Source organism: Megalobrama amblycephala, linkage group LG7, assembly GCF_018812025.1.
Source record: "Megalobrama amblycephala isolate DHTTF-2021 linkage group LG7, ASM1881202v1, whole genome shotgun sequence".
In the NCBI taxonomy this organism is placed as follows: domain Eukaryota; kingdom Metazoa; phylum Chordata; class Actinopteri; order Cypriniformes; family Xenocyprididae; genus Megalobrama; species Megalobrama amblycephala.
In genome coordinates this window covers 40944547-40963313 of record NC_063050.1, presented here as the reverse complement: position 1 = coordinate 40963313, position 18767 = coordinate 40944547, and the positions used below count along the sequence as shown (strand labels likewise).

The following is an 18767-nucleotide window of genomic DNA, read 5'->3' as shown; positions in this document are numbered from 1 at the left end:
GATATTTTAAGTGTAGCTAAAGTCTAAGCGTAAGTCTACAAATACATTTTGGGGTCACTGTATGATGATTATTGAATCTAAACTGTAAACAAAACAAAACAGAAGTCATCACACAAACATACTTTAGAAAGACATGATGATTCAGAAACAGATAATGTGAATTGCTCACGCTCAAAAGTTCACCAGCAGGGAGTGAGAGAGCAGCTCAGAGCACGTCTTGTGCTCAGGGTGAACAGAAAGCAAAAGGATGATCAGGAAAGCAGCTTACTGCTCTGCCACCCCCTCTGTTTCTCCCTGTCTGTACTACTGCTACTATTGTATCTAACTGTTTAAAGCAGCAATGGAAGTACAATGAGGTTGTAGAGGGAGTGTGCAAGAGTGCGAAAGTTTGGTTGGTGTGTGTGTGTGTGTCGTACTGATTGCTGGTCAGACCAAGACACACTCCAGCCGTGAGCAAAAAAAAAAAAAAAAAGAAATCTCTGTGACTAATCTCATACATTTTCCCTCTCTTTCTTACAGACACATTGATTATGAGTGTCCAAGTGAGAGATGGTAAAGATAGGATGAGGGAAAGAAAAAAGACTGAATAAAAAGACAGCAAGAGAGGGATAAAGATGAAAGAGCAACAGGAAAAGAAGAGAAATGTGGCACAGATAAAAAATGCGCAAAAGGCAGATTTATGGGTCCAAAAAGGTTGAAAATAGAAAGAAAAGATAAGTAAAAGAGATGAAGGGACGTAATAGAGAAGCATTTAAGCTCTTGCTTTCTTCCTCCTCACATGTATGATTGACAGTGCACACACACACACACACACACACACACACACACACACACACACACACACACACACACACACTCACACTCACACTCAAATAAAAATTGTTAAGCATGTTAAGCATGTTTATGATCTATAACTATTTATTTTGGTAACTTACAAAATTGTTTTAGGGGGAAAAAGTATAATAAACTATGTGCTACTACTATCAAAACTATGCTTTTAACTTGTGAAATTTATTTTTTTATTTTATTTTAGTTGCTTGTCTATTTAAATGTTTAATGTCTTCAATATAGTGAAAAAATAAATAAGTAAATAAATAAATAAATGATTTTCAGTATGTCAATATTTTGAACATTTAAAGATAATGCTGTCACAGCATATACCATTAAAAAAAATTTAGGTCTTTTTTATATATATTATATATTTTTTATCATATTATAATGATTTCTGAAAATGTAGCTTTGCACAGAAATAAATTACTTCTAAAAATATATCAAAATATTTCACAATATTAATATATGGTAATATAATAACAGTATTACTGATTTTACTGTATTTTGGTCAAATAAATGCAGACATGGTGAGCATAAAAGTTTTCCTTCAAAAACATTAATAAATCTTACTGATCCCAAAACTTTCAAACAATAGTGCATACACATGAAAACATAAGCTTCCGAGTTGCTGTTTGCCCTGATTGTGAACCCATTTCTCCACTGCAGGTTTCTGGATTGTGTAGAGGTTTTGTGCAAGTCAGACAATTTTACTGAAAGCTGGATTTCTGCCCCAGAGTTCAGAAATATTCTCAATAAGCTCAAACTTCACTTGAAAGATCCTGATTTTGAAAAATTATGGAAAAGGTTTGAATTTATTATCTTGTGCATGCATTATATATGAAACATACCATCAAATCACATGCAGAGATTTTTTTTTTAGAATAGAATTTTCTATTAAAAAATTCAATAAATAATGTTTTTTTTTTAAACAGGCTAGATGTGGATGGACTTGGAGCAGTTAAACGGACTGTTTTTCTGAAGAAATTGGGATTGAGCAGAAGGATTGAACCAAACAATGAGAAAAACTATCAGCCTTCCATTAATGCTAAAGCTGAGGAGACAAAAGGTAAAGTTACCTGTTAGCTAATAATATAGAATTTGTTTTATGAGCTAATTTTTTCTGCTTTATAAAGTATTCTCATCTGTCAGTTACAAAATGATCATTAATCAAATTTATCGAAAGAGTAGTCCAATCACAGTCAATAGTGAAAGTAAACAGAAGTTGAATTATTATTATACTAAAGTTGTTCATTGAAATTGTTATAGATCAATAGTATTGGCTGTCTGCAGAAGCAGAAGGACAGACTTTGGAAAAAATTATAGCAGTTTCATTTTGCTTTATATTGATGTGCATTTGAGTAACAGTCAACCTATAGAGGGTGCTGTGGTCCTGTTTCTTTATGGTACTAAAAATGATTTAGACTTTGCTTGGTCTAATTTGAACTAATCAGAAGATTAGTAAATTAATCCTGACCCGTCATCAAACAGTGTTCATGTTCATCTAATACATAATTTTCTGTCATGCCTCCCTCTTCACTGCAGCTCCTGCTAGGACACTCTCTAAGGCAGAAGAGGAGCGTCACACATCTATCGCCATAGAAACATGGCTGAAGGATAGATTCAGGGAAGGAGTTCAGAAGATGAAAACAGAGTTTGATCAACTTGATCCCGAGAGCTTCGGGAAGGTAATAAACAGCACTGGACTTCAAAAACAGGATGGTACCAATATGTTTACCATATTGATATCACACTTTGATTTATTGTTTGCAGGTGAGGGGTGCAGACTTTCTGCAGGTGTTAGGGAAGTTCGGCCTGCATCTGAAGAGAGAGCACCTGGGTCTGTTTCTATCTCGGTGTGGTCTGAAGCTTAAAAAGGGCTGCGTGCAGTACTTGAACTTCCTGCGCACCTTTCAGGACAGAAGTTCAGATGGCATAACTCACAAGATCATCTCCAACCCAAAACACCGGTCAGATTTACAACATAGCAACATCCTAAATACAAAGTTCTGACATGAAACTCTAGATGGCGCAGGGTAATAGGTCCTTTAACTCAACCTGCTCGTAATCACATCATTATCTATAGGACACAGCTGATTGGTTCCTGCTGTATCAGTAGGCAATGAGCTTGCGCGCTCAATCTAGAAATACATGAGCAGCATTTGCCTTAGCAGTGCAGTGTGCTTTCAGAAACCCTCCACCTTCCCCAGCTCCACCTGTATAGATCTGCTATGGGTAATTAATTTACACTTTATTGTACAGCAGCAGCATGTCTTACTTGCTCACAGCAGTGTCGTGTAAGTATTGGCAGTAGCAAGTCCCGTACTTGCTCAGAAGCAGCAGCAATAACCTTCAGCAGCGTAGCAGATCTATTCCACCAAGACCAAAGATATCAACATTGTCATACCCATTACCATGCCAAACACTGCAAGAGTTGTCATAACAGATTAATATTTATTCATATGGAGCTTTGATCTCTCCAGGTTCAATTACAACACCCTTGAGTTTTATTCTTAAAGGTGCCCTAGATTATGTTTTTAAAAGATGTAATATAAGTCTAAGGTGTCCCCTGAATGTGTATGTGAAGTTGCTGCGGCCCCTTTAAATCCCGTGGTCCACGCCCACAGAGCTTGCGCTTGCCTTGAACAGTGCCTTAACAAAGTTTACACAGCTAATATAACCCTCAAAATGGATCTTTACAAAGTGTTCGTCATGCATGCGGCATGCATGCGTCGGATTATGTGAGTATTGTATACTGTTATATTGTTTACTTCTGATTTTGAATGAGTTTGATAGTGCTCCGTGGCTAATGGGTAATGCTACACTGTTGGAGAGATTTATAAAGAATAAAGTTGTGTTTATGCATTATACAGACTGCAAGTGTTTAAAAATGAAAATAGCGACGGCTCTCTTGTCTCCGTGAATACAGTAATAACCGATGGTAACTTTAACCACATTTAACAGTACATTAGCAACATGCTAACGAAACATTTAGAAAGACAATTTACAAATATCACTAAAAATATCATGTTATCATGGATCATGTCAGTTATTATCGCTCCATCTGCCATTTTTCGCTATTGTTCTTGCTTGCTTACCTAGTCTGATGATCTAGTTGTGCACATCCAGACGTTAATACTGGCTGCCCTTGTCTAATGCCTTTTATAATGTTGGAAACGTGGGCTGGCATATGCAAATATTGGGGGCGTACACCCCGACTGTTACGTAACAGTCGGTGTTATGTTGAGATTCGCCTGTTCTTCAGAGGTCTTTTAATAAACAAATGAGATTTATATAAAAAGGAGGAAACAATGGAGTTTGAGACTCACTGTATGTCATTTCCATGTACTGAACTCTTGTTATTTAACAATGCCAAGATAAATTCAATTTTTCATTCGAGGGCACCTTTAAGTACACGAATGAGAATTATTATTTTTTAATGTTTAGGGTATATTGAGTTACCCTCCATCTCCAATATTTTCAAGCATTTATGTGCATGTCTTAAGCCAGGGACACATTTAACGACTAGCTAAAACATTCTAAGACTGAGCTCGGCACACAAAGACTGTTTCCTTCGACTGAAGCCAATTTAAATACTTACACACAGAATTTAAACACCGACTGAATGCAACTGTCTCTGACTCGGCATGTCATAATCAGCCTTACAATCGTTAAGTGTGTCCCCGGCTTTAAGCTGCATTCACACAGTGATTAAATCACATAGATGCATAGATATAAATAAATATTCCATATTCAAGTGGATTAATACTGTATGCCAGTTACCTTAAAGTTGGAATATACTACACGACTTTTAGAATCTCAACAGATTTTAAAACACTAACCCCCAGTTTCACAGTATTTAAGCTGTTTTACCAGTGCAATTTTTTTGTGTCAAGATCCACACCAGTAACGTTTTTTTTTTTCAAGGGCACATTTATAAAAGCTACTTAAATGCCCTAACCGAACTAAGACCTAATCCTGGCTTAGTTTGCATCATACACTTGCTGACTTTGTAAATAGTTACAGAAGAAAAACAGGGCATCATACAATAAACGACTGAGGATCATACACTACCAGACTTTCACTACAAGACTTTCACAGTCATTAAAGCCGGGTACACATTTAACGACCAGCTAAAACATTCTAAGACTGAGCTCAACATACAGCGATTGTTTCCTGTGACTGAAGGAGATTTAAATACTTACACATGGAATTTGAACACCGACTGTAATCGCAGACTGAACGCAACTGGCTCTGACCGGACGCGATCAGTCATAAGTATCAATTTACATTCATAATCGGCCTTACAATCGTTAAGTGTGTGCACGGCTTAAGACGAACAGAACAAACTCATACAGAAACACATGCCTTGTTGCTAGGAGACGTGTGACAAATGAAAACAATATGTGTTCTAAAATCAGCTTAAAATATCAATCATGTTTGATATCCTCCAACTGTCTGTGACCATCATACTCTATATGACAATCACTTCACTACATGACACATGCAACTGAATATTAACCAAAATCTGTTTAAATCCATCTAATATCCGAATACTTATTAGAATTTTGTGTGTAAACAAAGTCACAAAATCTTTGTACACTACCATTCAAAAGTTTGGGGTCAGTAAGATTATTATTATTATTATTATTATTTTAAAGTAATTAATATTTTTTATTTAAGAAGGATGCATTAAATTAATCAAATTTATATTTTACAGTGTTAAAAATATTTCTATTTCAAATAAATGCAGTTCTTTTGAACTTTATATTTATCAAAGAATTCTGAAAAAAAATGTATCACGGTTACCGCATAAATATTACGCAGATAAATATTAAAGGGTTAGTTCACCCAAAAATGAAAATTCTGTCATTTTTTACTTACCCTCATGCCGTTCCACACCCGTAAGACCTTCGTTAATCTTCAGAACAAAAATTAAGATATTTTAGTTGAGATCCGATGGCTCCGTGAGGCCTCCATAGGGAGGAATGGACACTTCCTCTCTCAAGATCCATTACTGTACTAAAAACATATTTAAATCGGTTCATGTGAGTACAGTGGTTCAATATTAATATTATAAAGCGATGAGAATATTTTTGGAGCGCCAAAAAAAAACAAAAAACGACTTATTTAGTGATGGACGATTTCAAAACACTGCTTCAGGAAGCATCGGAGCATAATGAATCAGTGTATCAAATCTGCTGTTCGGAGCGCCAGAGTCACGTGATTTCAGCTGTTGGCAGTTTGACACGCGATCTGAATCATGATTCAACACACTGATTCATTGTGCTCCGAATCTTCCTGAAGCAGTGTTTTGAAATCGGCCATCACTAAATAAGTCGTTATTTTGTTTTTTTGGAGCTCCAAAAATATTCTCATCGCTTTATAATATTAATATTGAACCACTGTACTCACATGAACCGATTTAAATATGTTTTTAGTACCTTTATGGATCTTGAGAGAGTAAGTGTCCATTGCTCCCTATGGAGGCCTCACGGAGCTATCGGATTTCAACTAAAATATCTTAATTTTTGTTCTGAAGATTAACGAAGGTCTTATGGGTGTGGAACGGCATGAGGGTAAGTAATAAATGACAGAATTTTCATTTTTGGGTGAACTAACACTTTAAGCAGCTCAACTGTTTTCAACATTGATGATAATAATAATAATAATAATAAATGTTACTTGAGCACCAAATCAGCACATTACAATGATTTCTAAAGGATCATGTGACACTGAAGACTGGAGTAATGATGCTGAAAACTCCTCTTTGGAGTCATGAACAAATTACATTTTCTAATATATTAAAATGGATTAAAAACAAATTGTACCAGTATTTTACAATATTACTGTTTTTACTATATTTTTTGATCAAATAACTTTAATAGAATTTAAAATCTTACTGAGACTTTTGAATGGTGGTGTATATGGTGGGAATATAACAACATACAATATTGATTCTGATAAGTGTAGATAATTCTGTCATCAGTAACAGAGCAGTGTGGAAACAGAAACTCTTTTCTCTGCTTACACAGAGCTCAAATTACACAGAAGCATCCAGAGAAAGTGATCTTTAAGCCTTGTAGTCAAACTCTTTCCATTTCTAACAAGCTTACGGCCCATAGTTCTTCCCTGCCCTGGGTCACCCAGCACACAGGGATGAGTAAACAGCAGCTGAACAGGCCTAGGCCTAGACTGGCTGTGTTTGGTTTGATTAGGGTGGTCCACAGCTTAAAGGATTGGCAGATGAATAAAATAGGCCAGGCAAACAGTTACAATGTATAAAACCTTTCACCATGGTGACAATATACAGTGGCCCCAAAAAGCATTTAGACACTTAAGCCACATTTTGCAATCAATGAATTTCATTGCTATAGATAACAAAATATTAGATTTAATGCAGTCTGTAAACAAAAGATGATATACATTTTCTCTGAACTAACTTATATATTTTTTATTATTATTATTATTATTATTTTAATCAAATGCTTCCAGGGTTATAGTGGATGTTTGAACCTTTTTCTTTTTTTCTTATTTATGTAGGTTTCATTCTGATGAGAACCTCAGTTGTGCTTCCACTTTAAGTGCCATAGAGGCCAAATTAACTCGCCTGTTTCAGTCAGAATACCTCTCCCTCCTCCAGACCTTTCAGTGAGTACAATCCCATTCCTCTCTCTTTCTTCCTTCTACTCTTTCTCCTCTTTTCTCCTTGTGAACAAGACCCCATTAACACCATCTAAATTGAGAACAGGTATCTTTTCTCTCTCTCTTTTAACACGGAAGATGTTTTACTACCTTTTGGGTCAAAGGTTGGCAGGTTTTTTTTGGTCTCTTTAATTATACCATTGCGTTGTTACTAAGAACCTCATCACAGAAACCCTTCTGCTCAAATGAACTCCAAATCCTCTAACTTGAAGCATCTCTCTTGAGTTTGAAAAGCCCTTTCTCTTACTTACCTACAGCTTATGCCTTAGCAAATGCTCCATTATACTTATTGAGAAGAGAATGCAATTTAATTTACAAATATATGTGTGTCTTTCTCTTTGTGTATGTATTTGTATAGGAATATTGACAAGCTTAACAGAGGGATTGTTAGTAAAGAAGAGTTTAGAGCTGCTATTGAGAGCAGGTAAGTGCTTTATCTTTCATATCTTTCATAAAATCATTTTCTCTTTAATGTCTGTCATGGAACACCTTAGATTTGTGGAGTTTGAATGCAGCTTCCAAAACAAAACTAACTGATAATTAAGCTGCATGATTATTGTAGGCAGAAAATGTTTGAAATCACACATTCACATGGTCTGATCGAGTGTCACTTTCAGCATATTTGCTTTAAAACTCCTGTTGTTATCATCAGCCCTCTCATTTGGTGACAGAAAACACATCAAAATGGCACAAAGGGCATTTATCATAGGATTGGAACTCAGGTCCCCTTGCTTGGTAAAAACTATACCACTAGACCAGTGGTTTTCTACTATTTTTGACTCCAAGGCCTCCCGATATATTTCTGGTACTTCTGTTGTAATGACAAAGCTGCTAATTTTTGAACTTTTTTATTGACAGAAAATAGGTCTGACAATATATAAAAATAATTAAATGAAATAATTTTAAATTAAAAAAATAAATTCCATAATTCCATAAGTTTCAGTAACAATGTTCTTTAGCATTTTATTATTTATTATAATCTTTATATTTTATTATTTTTTTTTTTTTTGTACTTACAAATTGCAATTTCTCAGCAATGTCTACCCAGTAAAATATTTTAGAGTATGACATAAATAGAAAAATGTAAAAATGTGTACTCATCCTAAATTTTTTTATTTGAATTTTCATGACTTTTCATCCTAGAAATTACATTAAAGTTCTATCATATAACATGGTTTAACTTGTCCAAAAATAAAAATGACAGTTAAATTAAAATAAGAAATACAGTGTCAGCTTACAATTTTTAAAGTTTGTCTTTATTTTAAGCCATCTTGTGGCCCCTGGAAGTTTGCTGAGACCCCCTAGTTGAAAACCACTGTACTTGACTGACATGTGTTAGAAAGTATTTTTTCGATCATATGTTAATCTTGCCACGGGACTAAGTAAGCCATTACCTAGACTGGTGCCTCTCAAAAAAGCCCCTGCCTTATTAGAGTCTAAACTGAGTGAGAACCTAATTTACTCACATTACTGAAGTTTGAAACTCCTCTGTCTTTTCTCTCTGTCCCTTAAAACACATTTACCTCACCATAATCCTCTTTATTCGAGTATGTAGTATTGTAGTTGGTGTGGACCATGTCTGTCAGATCTGAAGGACAATCTCACATTTTTATTCATAATCTTTGATAAGTTCATTTGTCTTTATCTGTGTTTTCTGGAGCGAGTGAAGGTTGTAGTTTGTGTGAGTGAATATTTGAGGGTGTGCATACGTGTATGTAAAGTCTAATCCTTTGATTGACTGGCCAGTGTGTGTCCAGCTCTGTGCGATGCCCGGGTGAAGAGGGCAGTTGACCTTACGACCTCTTGACTCTGCAGTGTGCGAGAAGGTCAATGAGTGGCGTATGCTTAAGGCCTGCTGGACTGGCCGGCCCACATGAGTGGACTCTCTGCCTGTGGTGACATCAGTGATCTCGTGCTGACCTTCCCCTGACCTTCTCCACAGGTTTGGCCTGGAGATTTCCGACCCTCAGTTTGAGCAGCTGTTGGACAGGCTCCCTCTTGACCACCACGGAAATGTGCAGTACCCAATCTTCATGGCAGCCTTTGACACCAGGTACAGAGCCTTTTGACCAGTCATCTTAACATTTGCTATATCAATGTTAACGGCACACTAGTTTTGGATTTGTTTTATTTTGTAATTAATGTTGGCATCATATTGCAGGACTGAATAAAAGAACACAGAGGTAGTTCTGCATAAGTCTTACAAATGTAATAAGAGGGAATTAGTAAGCTTTCAAGCTTAAAAAGATGTCTATATCGCTTTGGGATCTCGATTAGCATTAAGGCCTGTTCACACCAAGAACGATAACTATAAAGATAACTATAACGTTAACAATATTAGCAACCGCACCAGCGGAAGATATCATTCTGTTTATTACAAGCGCGCTGCAGTTTTGTCGTCTGCCACTTTAAAGGCTTGATTGTGATTGGCTGTCATTGTTTTTATCGTTCATCAGCTGGAAAAAAAATCGCTCTGAAAGAGATTGCAACTATATCGTTCCTCTGTGCTGTTTTGGTTATGGTTGTGGCATGGACTCTATTATTTTATATTTGGAATGATTTTTAGAACTATATCTTTATCATTATAGTTATGAGTCTTGGTGTGAACAGGCCTGTAGTTTCAAGGATCTTTAAGATTTCATTCCACAGAGCCCAAAGAAAGTAAAAAGTAATTAACTTAAAGGGCCCTATTTTAACGATCTAAACGCAAAGTGTAAAGCGCACGGCGCAGGTGCACTCAGGGCGTGTCCAAATCCACTTTTGCTATTTTAACGACGGAAAAACGGTCCGTGCGCGGGGGCGCATTTTTAAAATGGGTTGTCCCTATTCTCTTAATGAGTAATGGGCGTAACATTCAATAAACCAATCAGAGTGTCATCTCCCATTCCCTTTAAGAGAAAGATGCGCTCGCGCCATGGCGTATTGCTATTTACATGGCGTACACACGATGAGTCAGTTAATATATATGTGTGTGTATTGGCACGATTGTTCAATTAATTAGCCAATTTCGTTCATCATTATAAGTAGTAATAGGCTGAATTGAAAATAGGTAGTCTAATTCTAATACACGCAATGACTATTCATCATTACATTTTTATATTTATGTAGCCTACACAATAATATTCTTTTACACTGTAATCCTTTGGTTTTTAATATTTGGCATGTTTGTGTGATGCGCATCCCTGTGTGTAATAAGCAAAGTCAACGCGCACTGTGGACGCGCCCAGAGGCGCAGTTTCTACCAACGCGCTCTAACAAAAAAATATTGCACCATTGACTTTAGACTTTAGACCAGGTTTGAGTTGGTCTATGGCGCAGTCTATTTTCAGCTCCTTAAAATAGCAATGCGCCGGCAATGCGCCTGAACACACCTCTTTTTTAGACCAGCACGCCCATGGGCGCACTAACTGGCGCAAATGCATTTACTAATTTAAGGACGTGGCGCTGAACGGGAAAACGCGAACGGCGCCGGACGCAAACTAGCAAACACACTTGCGCTGCGCCTTGCGTCGCATTGCGCCGGGTGTATTATAGGGCCCAAAAAATGGTGACAAAATATGGATTTTTCAGTTGCATAGAAAATTGATGTTTGTTTGTTTATAATATTTAAATGTATGACCATTTGTGAAAACAGTCTCCAACTAGAAGGTTCTAATTGTTCTCATAAATTTCTACATTTAATTTTAAATAGGTAAAAACTATTATTTTAATTGATTGTAGTAAATGCTGAAAATCTAAGAAAAAAATATGATGATATTCTTTGATTACAGTGAAATTACATGTCATGCCGCAAGCCTATTGTTGGCTTCAATCTCAGCAACAAGTAACAACCTTTCCTAAGTTTAAAAATTAGAATATTTAAAAATCTGATCAAAAGACAATAGAAGCCATCATTTAAATAAAAAGCATTTGATATTGTATGTGTAATAGTTATGTGTGTGTGTGTGTGTGTGTGTGTGTGTGTGTGTGTGTGTGTGTGTGTGTGTGTGTGTGTGTGTGTGTGTGTGTGTGTGTGTGTTTATGGCTACAACAGTTTGCATGATTTGTATTCAGAAAGAGGGAAGAGATTAGGTCTCTTGTGACATCATGCTTCAGGGTGGCTCTTTCCTTTGCTTTTGTATTTTTGTCATTGTGCTTGACCAGTTGGATGCCAGAAAGAAATAGCCTACGTTAGCCTAAAAATATATAATGTTCAGTTCTATAAAACAACTTCATATAATGTGCAAGTGTATGCATAACAATGGCTCTGATATGATTGAAGCTAATTTGCAATTACAATCATCCTAGAATTTAGCAAATTTAGAAGTCAGTTAGATATGCAGTTCATTTTAATTTTAACTTATATGCTTGAAAGTTGTCATGGCATAAAGTATTTTGTATGTTATCATACCAAACAAAGATCTAAACTTTGATTCAAACTCAAAATACTTTGAACTCAAATATTGGTTATACTCTATGTTGATAGTCTACATTAGACATTCCACTAACTAACTAAGTAAATTTGCAACTACATGTCAACTAACTCTCACTAGAGTATTAGATTGTTATTTTAAGGTTAGTAGAATAAGTTGACGTGTACTTACAAATTTACTTATAGACAATACAGGATATCTATTGGGAGACCATTAAAAAAAAGTGCTAGCAGATATTAAGCAGACAGTCAACCAATACTCTAATGACTGGTAGTTGACATGTATTGTAGTTGCAAAGTTTAGTAGAATGTCTAGGGTGGACTATCATAATGAAGTGTTACCCAAACTTTTATGCTGCTGAAAATACAGTAGTAAACCAATGATGAAATAAATGCAACACATGCATTGTCGGAGATTTCTTGCAATGAGCCCTCACATTTTGTGTTTGTGTGAAGATGCTTTAAAATGGTTGGTTATGAGCATTAGGTTTTGACCACCCTGGGGGACCCATGTGAACTCCCCTAACCACCTAATGAATGACCAACAATAACCAACGCAATGTAAACGTTTCTTAAATAGAAAAGGGTAATGAATTTTAATCTGCTAGAGTAGCAGCTCTGAGACATGTGGTTTTAGTGTGTGTGTGTGTGTGTGTGTGTGTGTGTGTGTGTGTGGGTCTAGGGTGTGTGCACGCATTAAATGGGGGCAGGGTATAAGCTTAGCTGCTCATTTTATTTTCTCTCTCAGTGTGTGTAGGGGATAAAGACCTAGAAAACCAGCCTGGCTTAGTTGACAGGTGACAAGGGTTATACTGAATGGGGATTTTGTAATACTAACAGTGGGGAAAAAGCCCATGCACCAAGGGACCTCCTGAATAGAGAGAAAGAAAACTTTAGAACTTCTATACTCGCAGAGAACAGTGAGAAAGGCCGACCATGCCTCGCCAATGACAGCTACAAACTCTCGCTCTTTCCTTTTCGCTCTGCCTCTGTCCCATGAGAAATGCTAAATCATTCATGCTAAAGCGGCCTGATCCCAGTGTCAGTAGTTCCTGTGTGGCATTTCCTCTGTTTGGGTGAAACTTTGACATGTTAGTCAAACAGAGCTTTAGCTGTCAACATTCAGACCTCAGCAGATTAACATCGCTCACATCCCGCTCTAGCTTTCTTCTGAGTTTAATCACATTATTGAACCTTATATTGGACATTTAATAGCAACAATACAAAATAAATGTACCAGTTTATTTGTTACTATCAGATTTTGCTACACAAAGTCAGACAGCTCAAGTTAAAGCTTCTATCAGATGTTGGGAAGAGCAGAGGCTAAGTGATGAAGCGATGTTTAAAATGAGCAGAATTTAAAGAATATTTTTAGTTGCGTCTTTGCTAAAGCTTGGATCAGAAACAAATTCATTAATGTTGCTATAACAAAAGAAATGGAAATACACTCTTAAAGGGTTAGTTCACCCAAAAATGAAAATGATGTCATTAATTACTCACCGTCATGTCGTTCCACACCCGTAAGACCTTCTTTCATCTTTGGAACACAAATTAAGATATTTTTGATGAAATCCGAGAGGTATCTGACTCGTCCATAGACAGCAATTTAACCACCACATTTAAGGTCCAGAAAGGTACTAAAGACATTGTTAAAAACAGTCGACGTGACTGCAGTGGTTCAACCTTAATGTTATGAAGCGACGAGAATACTTTTTGTGCGCAAAAACAAAACAAAAATAACAACTTTATTATATGAAGTCAGCCAATAATGAGTCTGTGTTCTGACGTAGAACCTGGAAGCGCTGAACGAGTCAGATACCTCTCGGATTTCATCAAAAATATCTTAATTTGTGTTCTGAAAAGGAAACGTGGGTCTTACGGGTGTGGAAAGACATGACTGGAACCTTTCCTTAGCATATAAGAACTGTTTGGCCCAATGGTGGAAAAGAGGCTTTTAATAATATGAACATAATTAGAAATGTTTCTTGAGCATCAAATCAGCATATTAGAATGTTTTCTAATGGATCATGTGACACTGAAGACTGGAGTAATGACAGCTAAAAATTCAGCTTTGCCATCACAGGATTAAATTATATTTTATTATAATAGAAAAATATTAAAATAGAAAAATATGTTTTTAAATTGCAATAATTGCTAATAAATATTACTGTTTTACTGTATTTTTCATCAAGTAAATAGCCTTGGTTAGCATAAAAGATTTCTTTAAAAAATGTATAACATAACATAATATAATATAATATAGGTATAGTCATATCCATGAAGATGAATTTCACGTTACTCTATTCCCTGTGTACATTTAAAGGCTGTGCTTTAGTATTATTATATAATAATATAATTTATACTTCTCAAAAAGTATGAAGATCTGATCTATCATAAGTTATTTACTTTCTGATGGCTCCAGAATGAAAAATTAATGTATATTAGTTGGTGTTTTTGTTTTTTAGTTTTTTACTGTAAACATCTGGTAATAGTTGTAGCGTTAAGATAGTTTCATCAGCTTCGATTTAGTTTGATTTGTCTGCCTCTCTCTATGGTTTTAAAGTGGCCTAAGGGTTGTTGGGCCCCTCACAGTTTGTGTGGTCCCTATGGTGAGACCACGAAACCAAGGAGTCATAGGATGTGTAGATGTCAGATCTTCGTGTGGGAACCACAGACGTCAAAATCCCAGATATCCCACACTAATCTCCAGCAAAACATTTTGTTTTTCCTCTTTCTCTCTCTTCGGTCCCTCTCTCTCTTTCCTTTCCTTCCTCCACCCATTTAGGGCTTTAATTTTTATTCATGGGGTGTGAAGGGGTTGAGACGGGGGTGTGGGGACAGGATTGGGATGGAAGGGGATAACTCCTTGAGCTGGGTCCAGGGCTCAGACCAGCGCTGGTGACAATGGCCTCAGTGTTGTGCTGGGTGTTGTGAGCAGACCGTTTGGACATTCTTCCCCTGTCAGTGGAAGCAGATCTGGGAGGTAGCGGTGCCCGGGATTACCATCTCATTAATAGCAGCCATGACTTTTGTTCAAAGAACGACTTGTGTAATGTTGCCGTGTGGATGATGGGTAATCCGCTGAAGCTGCAGCTGTAGGGGAAACTGGACACAAACACACATACACACACACACACATATTGTGGCTATACACAAAGGCAAAAAATACATACATATGTTAAAAACATACATATAAATTTATAGAAGTCGATATCGACAGACAGATAAACTGACCATCATCCGCAAACCAACCTAAAAAGCACATCCATCCATCCACCCGTCGTGACAGAAAGGTGACAGTTAAAAAGACATTTGAAATGTTACTAAAGATTTATATTCCAACTAACTGTTTTCAACATTGTTAATAAGACAAAATGTTTCTTGAGCACCAAATCACAATGATTTCTGAAGGATCATATGACACTGGAGCAATGGCTGCTTAAATGTAAACTTTGCCATCACAGAAATAAATTGCATTTTAAAATATATTAAAATAGAAACCAATTGTAATTATATTTTACATTATTCCCTTTTTACCATTCTTATTTAAATAAATGCAGCGTCTGTGAGCATAAGAGACTTCTTTCAAAAACATAAAAAAAAAAAAATCTCATAACAATCTTTATAACAATCTTTATAACAATAATTGTGCAAACACACACACATTTTCAGTCCCCTGCAGCTCATTCATGTGGCTCATGTAGTCTCTTTCACACATTCCTCTCTCCACACACACGTCTCCTGCTCTCAGATGGTGGCCCAGATTAAACAGAACAATACAGTCCAAACGGGATAAATGTGCATCTACTTATTCCTCTCTTTCACTCTCTCACTCAGTCCATCCATCCTCAGACGAGATGAAATGAAAGCGAAATAAGCAGCCCATTCATTCACCAGTTATCTCTGTGGGCGTCTCGTCTCTGCGAGTGATGGGACTCCTTCCTCCTTCAAGTTCCCTCTTCTTTTAATTTCAAATCCCTCTATCTACGCTTGTGGAGAACAGTGGGTCCACAAGGAGTTCAACCGACCCCTCGTCTGTTAAAACAACATGCTGTCTATCCTTTCTGAAGATCAGTCATCTTAGGCAGAGAGGGGGTCTGCCAATGACTCTGAATCAGATCTGAACTTGGGTGGCAATCTAAATTACGTGTATATTAATCTAAATAATATTTAACATGTCAAAAAGACAAAAAATAATTATTAATTAAAAAATAATTAATTAAAATCAAATATAATATTAATATTATATATCATATATGTCACGTAACATGCTGAATGAAGACCATGAAGATTAGGATGAACAGGAAACAGGCTCTTTAATAACCGAAACTCAGAAATATCTCACAGAATATACTTAACACACACTATCACATTGACGAAAACAGACAACAAATGACAGAAAATTCAGAACTTAAATAGTCACATCAAACAAAAGGAGCTAATGAGATAATTAAAGAACAACAGGTGAATGAAATTACTAATTTTGACAACTCAGGAAAAACTAGGTCACAGGACTGAACCAAAAACACAATGAAACATAGGAGACAGACCATACATGTAACAGTTTGCCCCCTCCCACCAAGGAGCGTCCTCGCGCCGTAAATATTCCAACTGCGGAGGGGCGATGGCTCTGGAGGCGGCTGTAAAACAAAGGAAAAACAAAGAGTCCAGGGCAAAAACAAAAACAGTCCAAGGGGGAGTGAATGGTGGAAGGAGCCAGGAGCAGGAGAAGGCCCGGATGAGGCCCCAAGGCGGAGTCGAATGTGGGATAAGCCATGGTGCCGACTTGATGGGAGGTACACTGAGGATGACTGATGGATATTCAGCTGTCGAAGAGGAAGACACTGTTGGAGATGATAAGCTGATGAGCCCAAGCGTGACCGATGGCACTGGAGACCGAGGTGGAGCCATGGCGAAGAGCATCCAAGCTGGAGTCGGAAGTCCTGAGGGCAGAGGCTGAGCTGGTGGGACAGTGGATGGAGGCGGAGCCGTAGGTGTAGGCAGGTCGATGGCTGACCAAGGTGGAGCTGGAAGGAGACGAGGGAGCCCGGAGAAGCCATATGGCTGGTGATACCGGTGGAGCCGAGGGAGGGAGGAGCCAGGGTGGAGCTGAAGTGTCGACAGGCCGAGGTGGAGCAGGGGGCACAGAGGCTGGAGGCGGAGACAGGGGATACTCTCTGCGAGACGGATCTGGTGGCCTGAATACACTCTGCATATCCAAATGGCATGTGGGAGATGCAGAGTGGCTGACGGTCAGCAGCAATGGTGGGGCTGAGGAACTGGATGAATGAGGTGGTGGGAGGCTGGGCAGGCATTCAGGGAATTCAGGGGACACAGGAGATACAGAGCGCACAGGAGAATCGGGGGACACTGGAGAAACAGGGGGTGCTGGAGAATCAGTAGTCACTGGAGATACAGAGTGTTCAGGAGAATCAGGGGACATTGGAGAAACAGGGGGTGGTGGAGAATAAGTAGTCGCTGGAGGTACAGAGCGCTCAGAAGAATCAGGGAACACAGGAGAAACAAGGGGCATAACCTCTCCAAAAAAGTCTACTAAATCCTCAAAAATATTTTTCAGGTCCTCAGTATAACTGCCAGGGACTACAGTCATCTCAACCACAGCGGTGGTGTTGTGGGCTGGGCTTTCCTTCCAGCCCTCGAGCTCCACAAGCACTCCCTCAGTGACACACAATGTTGTCGGCTCACTCACCTGGTCAGACACTTCACGGGGCTCTGGCTCCCAGGCGATGTATCAATTTGTCCTCTTTTCAGGCTTGGGATGCTCAATCGTGGCAGGCCAGTCCAGATTCCGGTGGAGCCGAAATGTCGACAGGCTGAGGTGGAGCAGGGGGCACAGAGGCTGGAGGCGGACACAGGGGATACTCTCTGCGAGACAGATCTGGTGGCCTGAAGACACTCTGCATATCCAAATGGCATGTGGGAGATGCAGAGTGGCTGAAGGTCAGCAGCAATGGTGGGGCTGAGGAACTGGATGAATGAGGAGGCGGGAGGCTGGGCAGGCATTCAGGGAATTCAGGGGACACAGGAGATACAGAGCGCACAGGAGAATCGGGGGACACTGGAGAAACAGGGGGTGCTGGAGAATCAGTAGTCGCTGGAGATACAGAGTGTTCAGGAGAATCAGGGGACACTGGAGAAACGGGGTGGTGGTGAATCAGTAGTCGCTGGAGATACAGAGCGCTCAGGAGAATCAGGGAACACAGGAGAAACAAGGGGCATAACCTCTCCAAAAAAGTCTACTAACGGCTCACACACCTGGTCAGACACTTCACGGGGCTCTGGCGCCTAGGCGATGTATCCATTTGTCCTCTTTTCAGGCTTGGGAGGGAAGGCTGGACGATGGGAATGGCATCCTCTTCTGCTTCTCCCGTGGTGAATGAGGACCCATCCAACCACAGAGCAATGTTAACATACTGAGCTAAGGTCCAGTAGGAGTCCCCTCTTGGCGTCCGCAGTTGGGTCTCATCGTCCAGCCCATACCAAAAGCCCTCCATAAGGGTGAAGTCATCACAAAGAGCTTGCTTGCTGGTTGGCTTCCAAAAACTCCTTGAAAAATTCCTCCAAACTACGTCCCTTCTGAAAAATGAAAATAACTCCACACATGTAGCTTTGTGCTACCACACTGATGGCTGCAATTTCCATCGTTGTTACTCACTTGGAGGGCCCGTATTCTGTCATGTAACATGCTGGATGAAGCTCATTATGAGGATGAGGATGAACAGGAAACAGGATCTTTAATAACCAAAACTCAGAAATATCTCACAGAATATACTTAACACACCCTATCACACTGACGCATGTG

General features: G+C 38.5%; 1 protein-coding gene across 1 annotated transcript in view; it reads left to right on the top strand.

Annotated features, from left to right (window-relative positions):
- The window catches only part of si:ch211-197n1.2 (EF-hand calcium-binding domain-containing protein 6), a 43975-nt gene that overhangs the window by 9204 nt on the left and 16004 nt on the right, over positions 1 to 18767 (top strand). The window contains exons 6-12 of the mRNA XM_048197471.1: positions 1498 to 1635; positions 1764 to 1897; positions 2374 to 2516; positions 2602 to 2798; positions 7372 to 7479; positions 7892 to 7957; positions 9476 to 9586. Of these exons, the coding sequence (XP_048053428.1) occupies positions 1498 to 1635; positions 1764 to 1897; positions 2374 to 2516; positions 2602 to 2798; positions 7372 to 7479; positions 7892 to 7957; positions 9476 to 9586 (897 nt within the window). The remainder of the gene's footprint in view (positions 1 to 1497; positions 1636 to 1763; positions 1898 to 2373; positions 2517 to 2601; positions 2799 to 7371; positions 7480 to 7891; positions 7958 to 9475; positions 9587 to 18767) is intronic.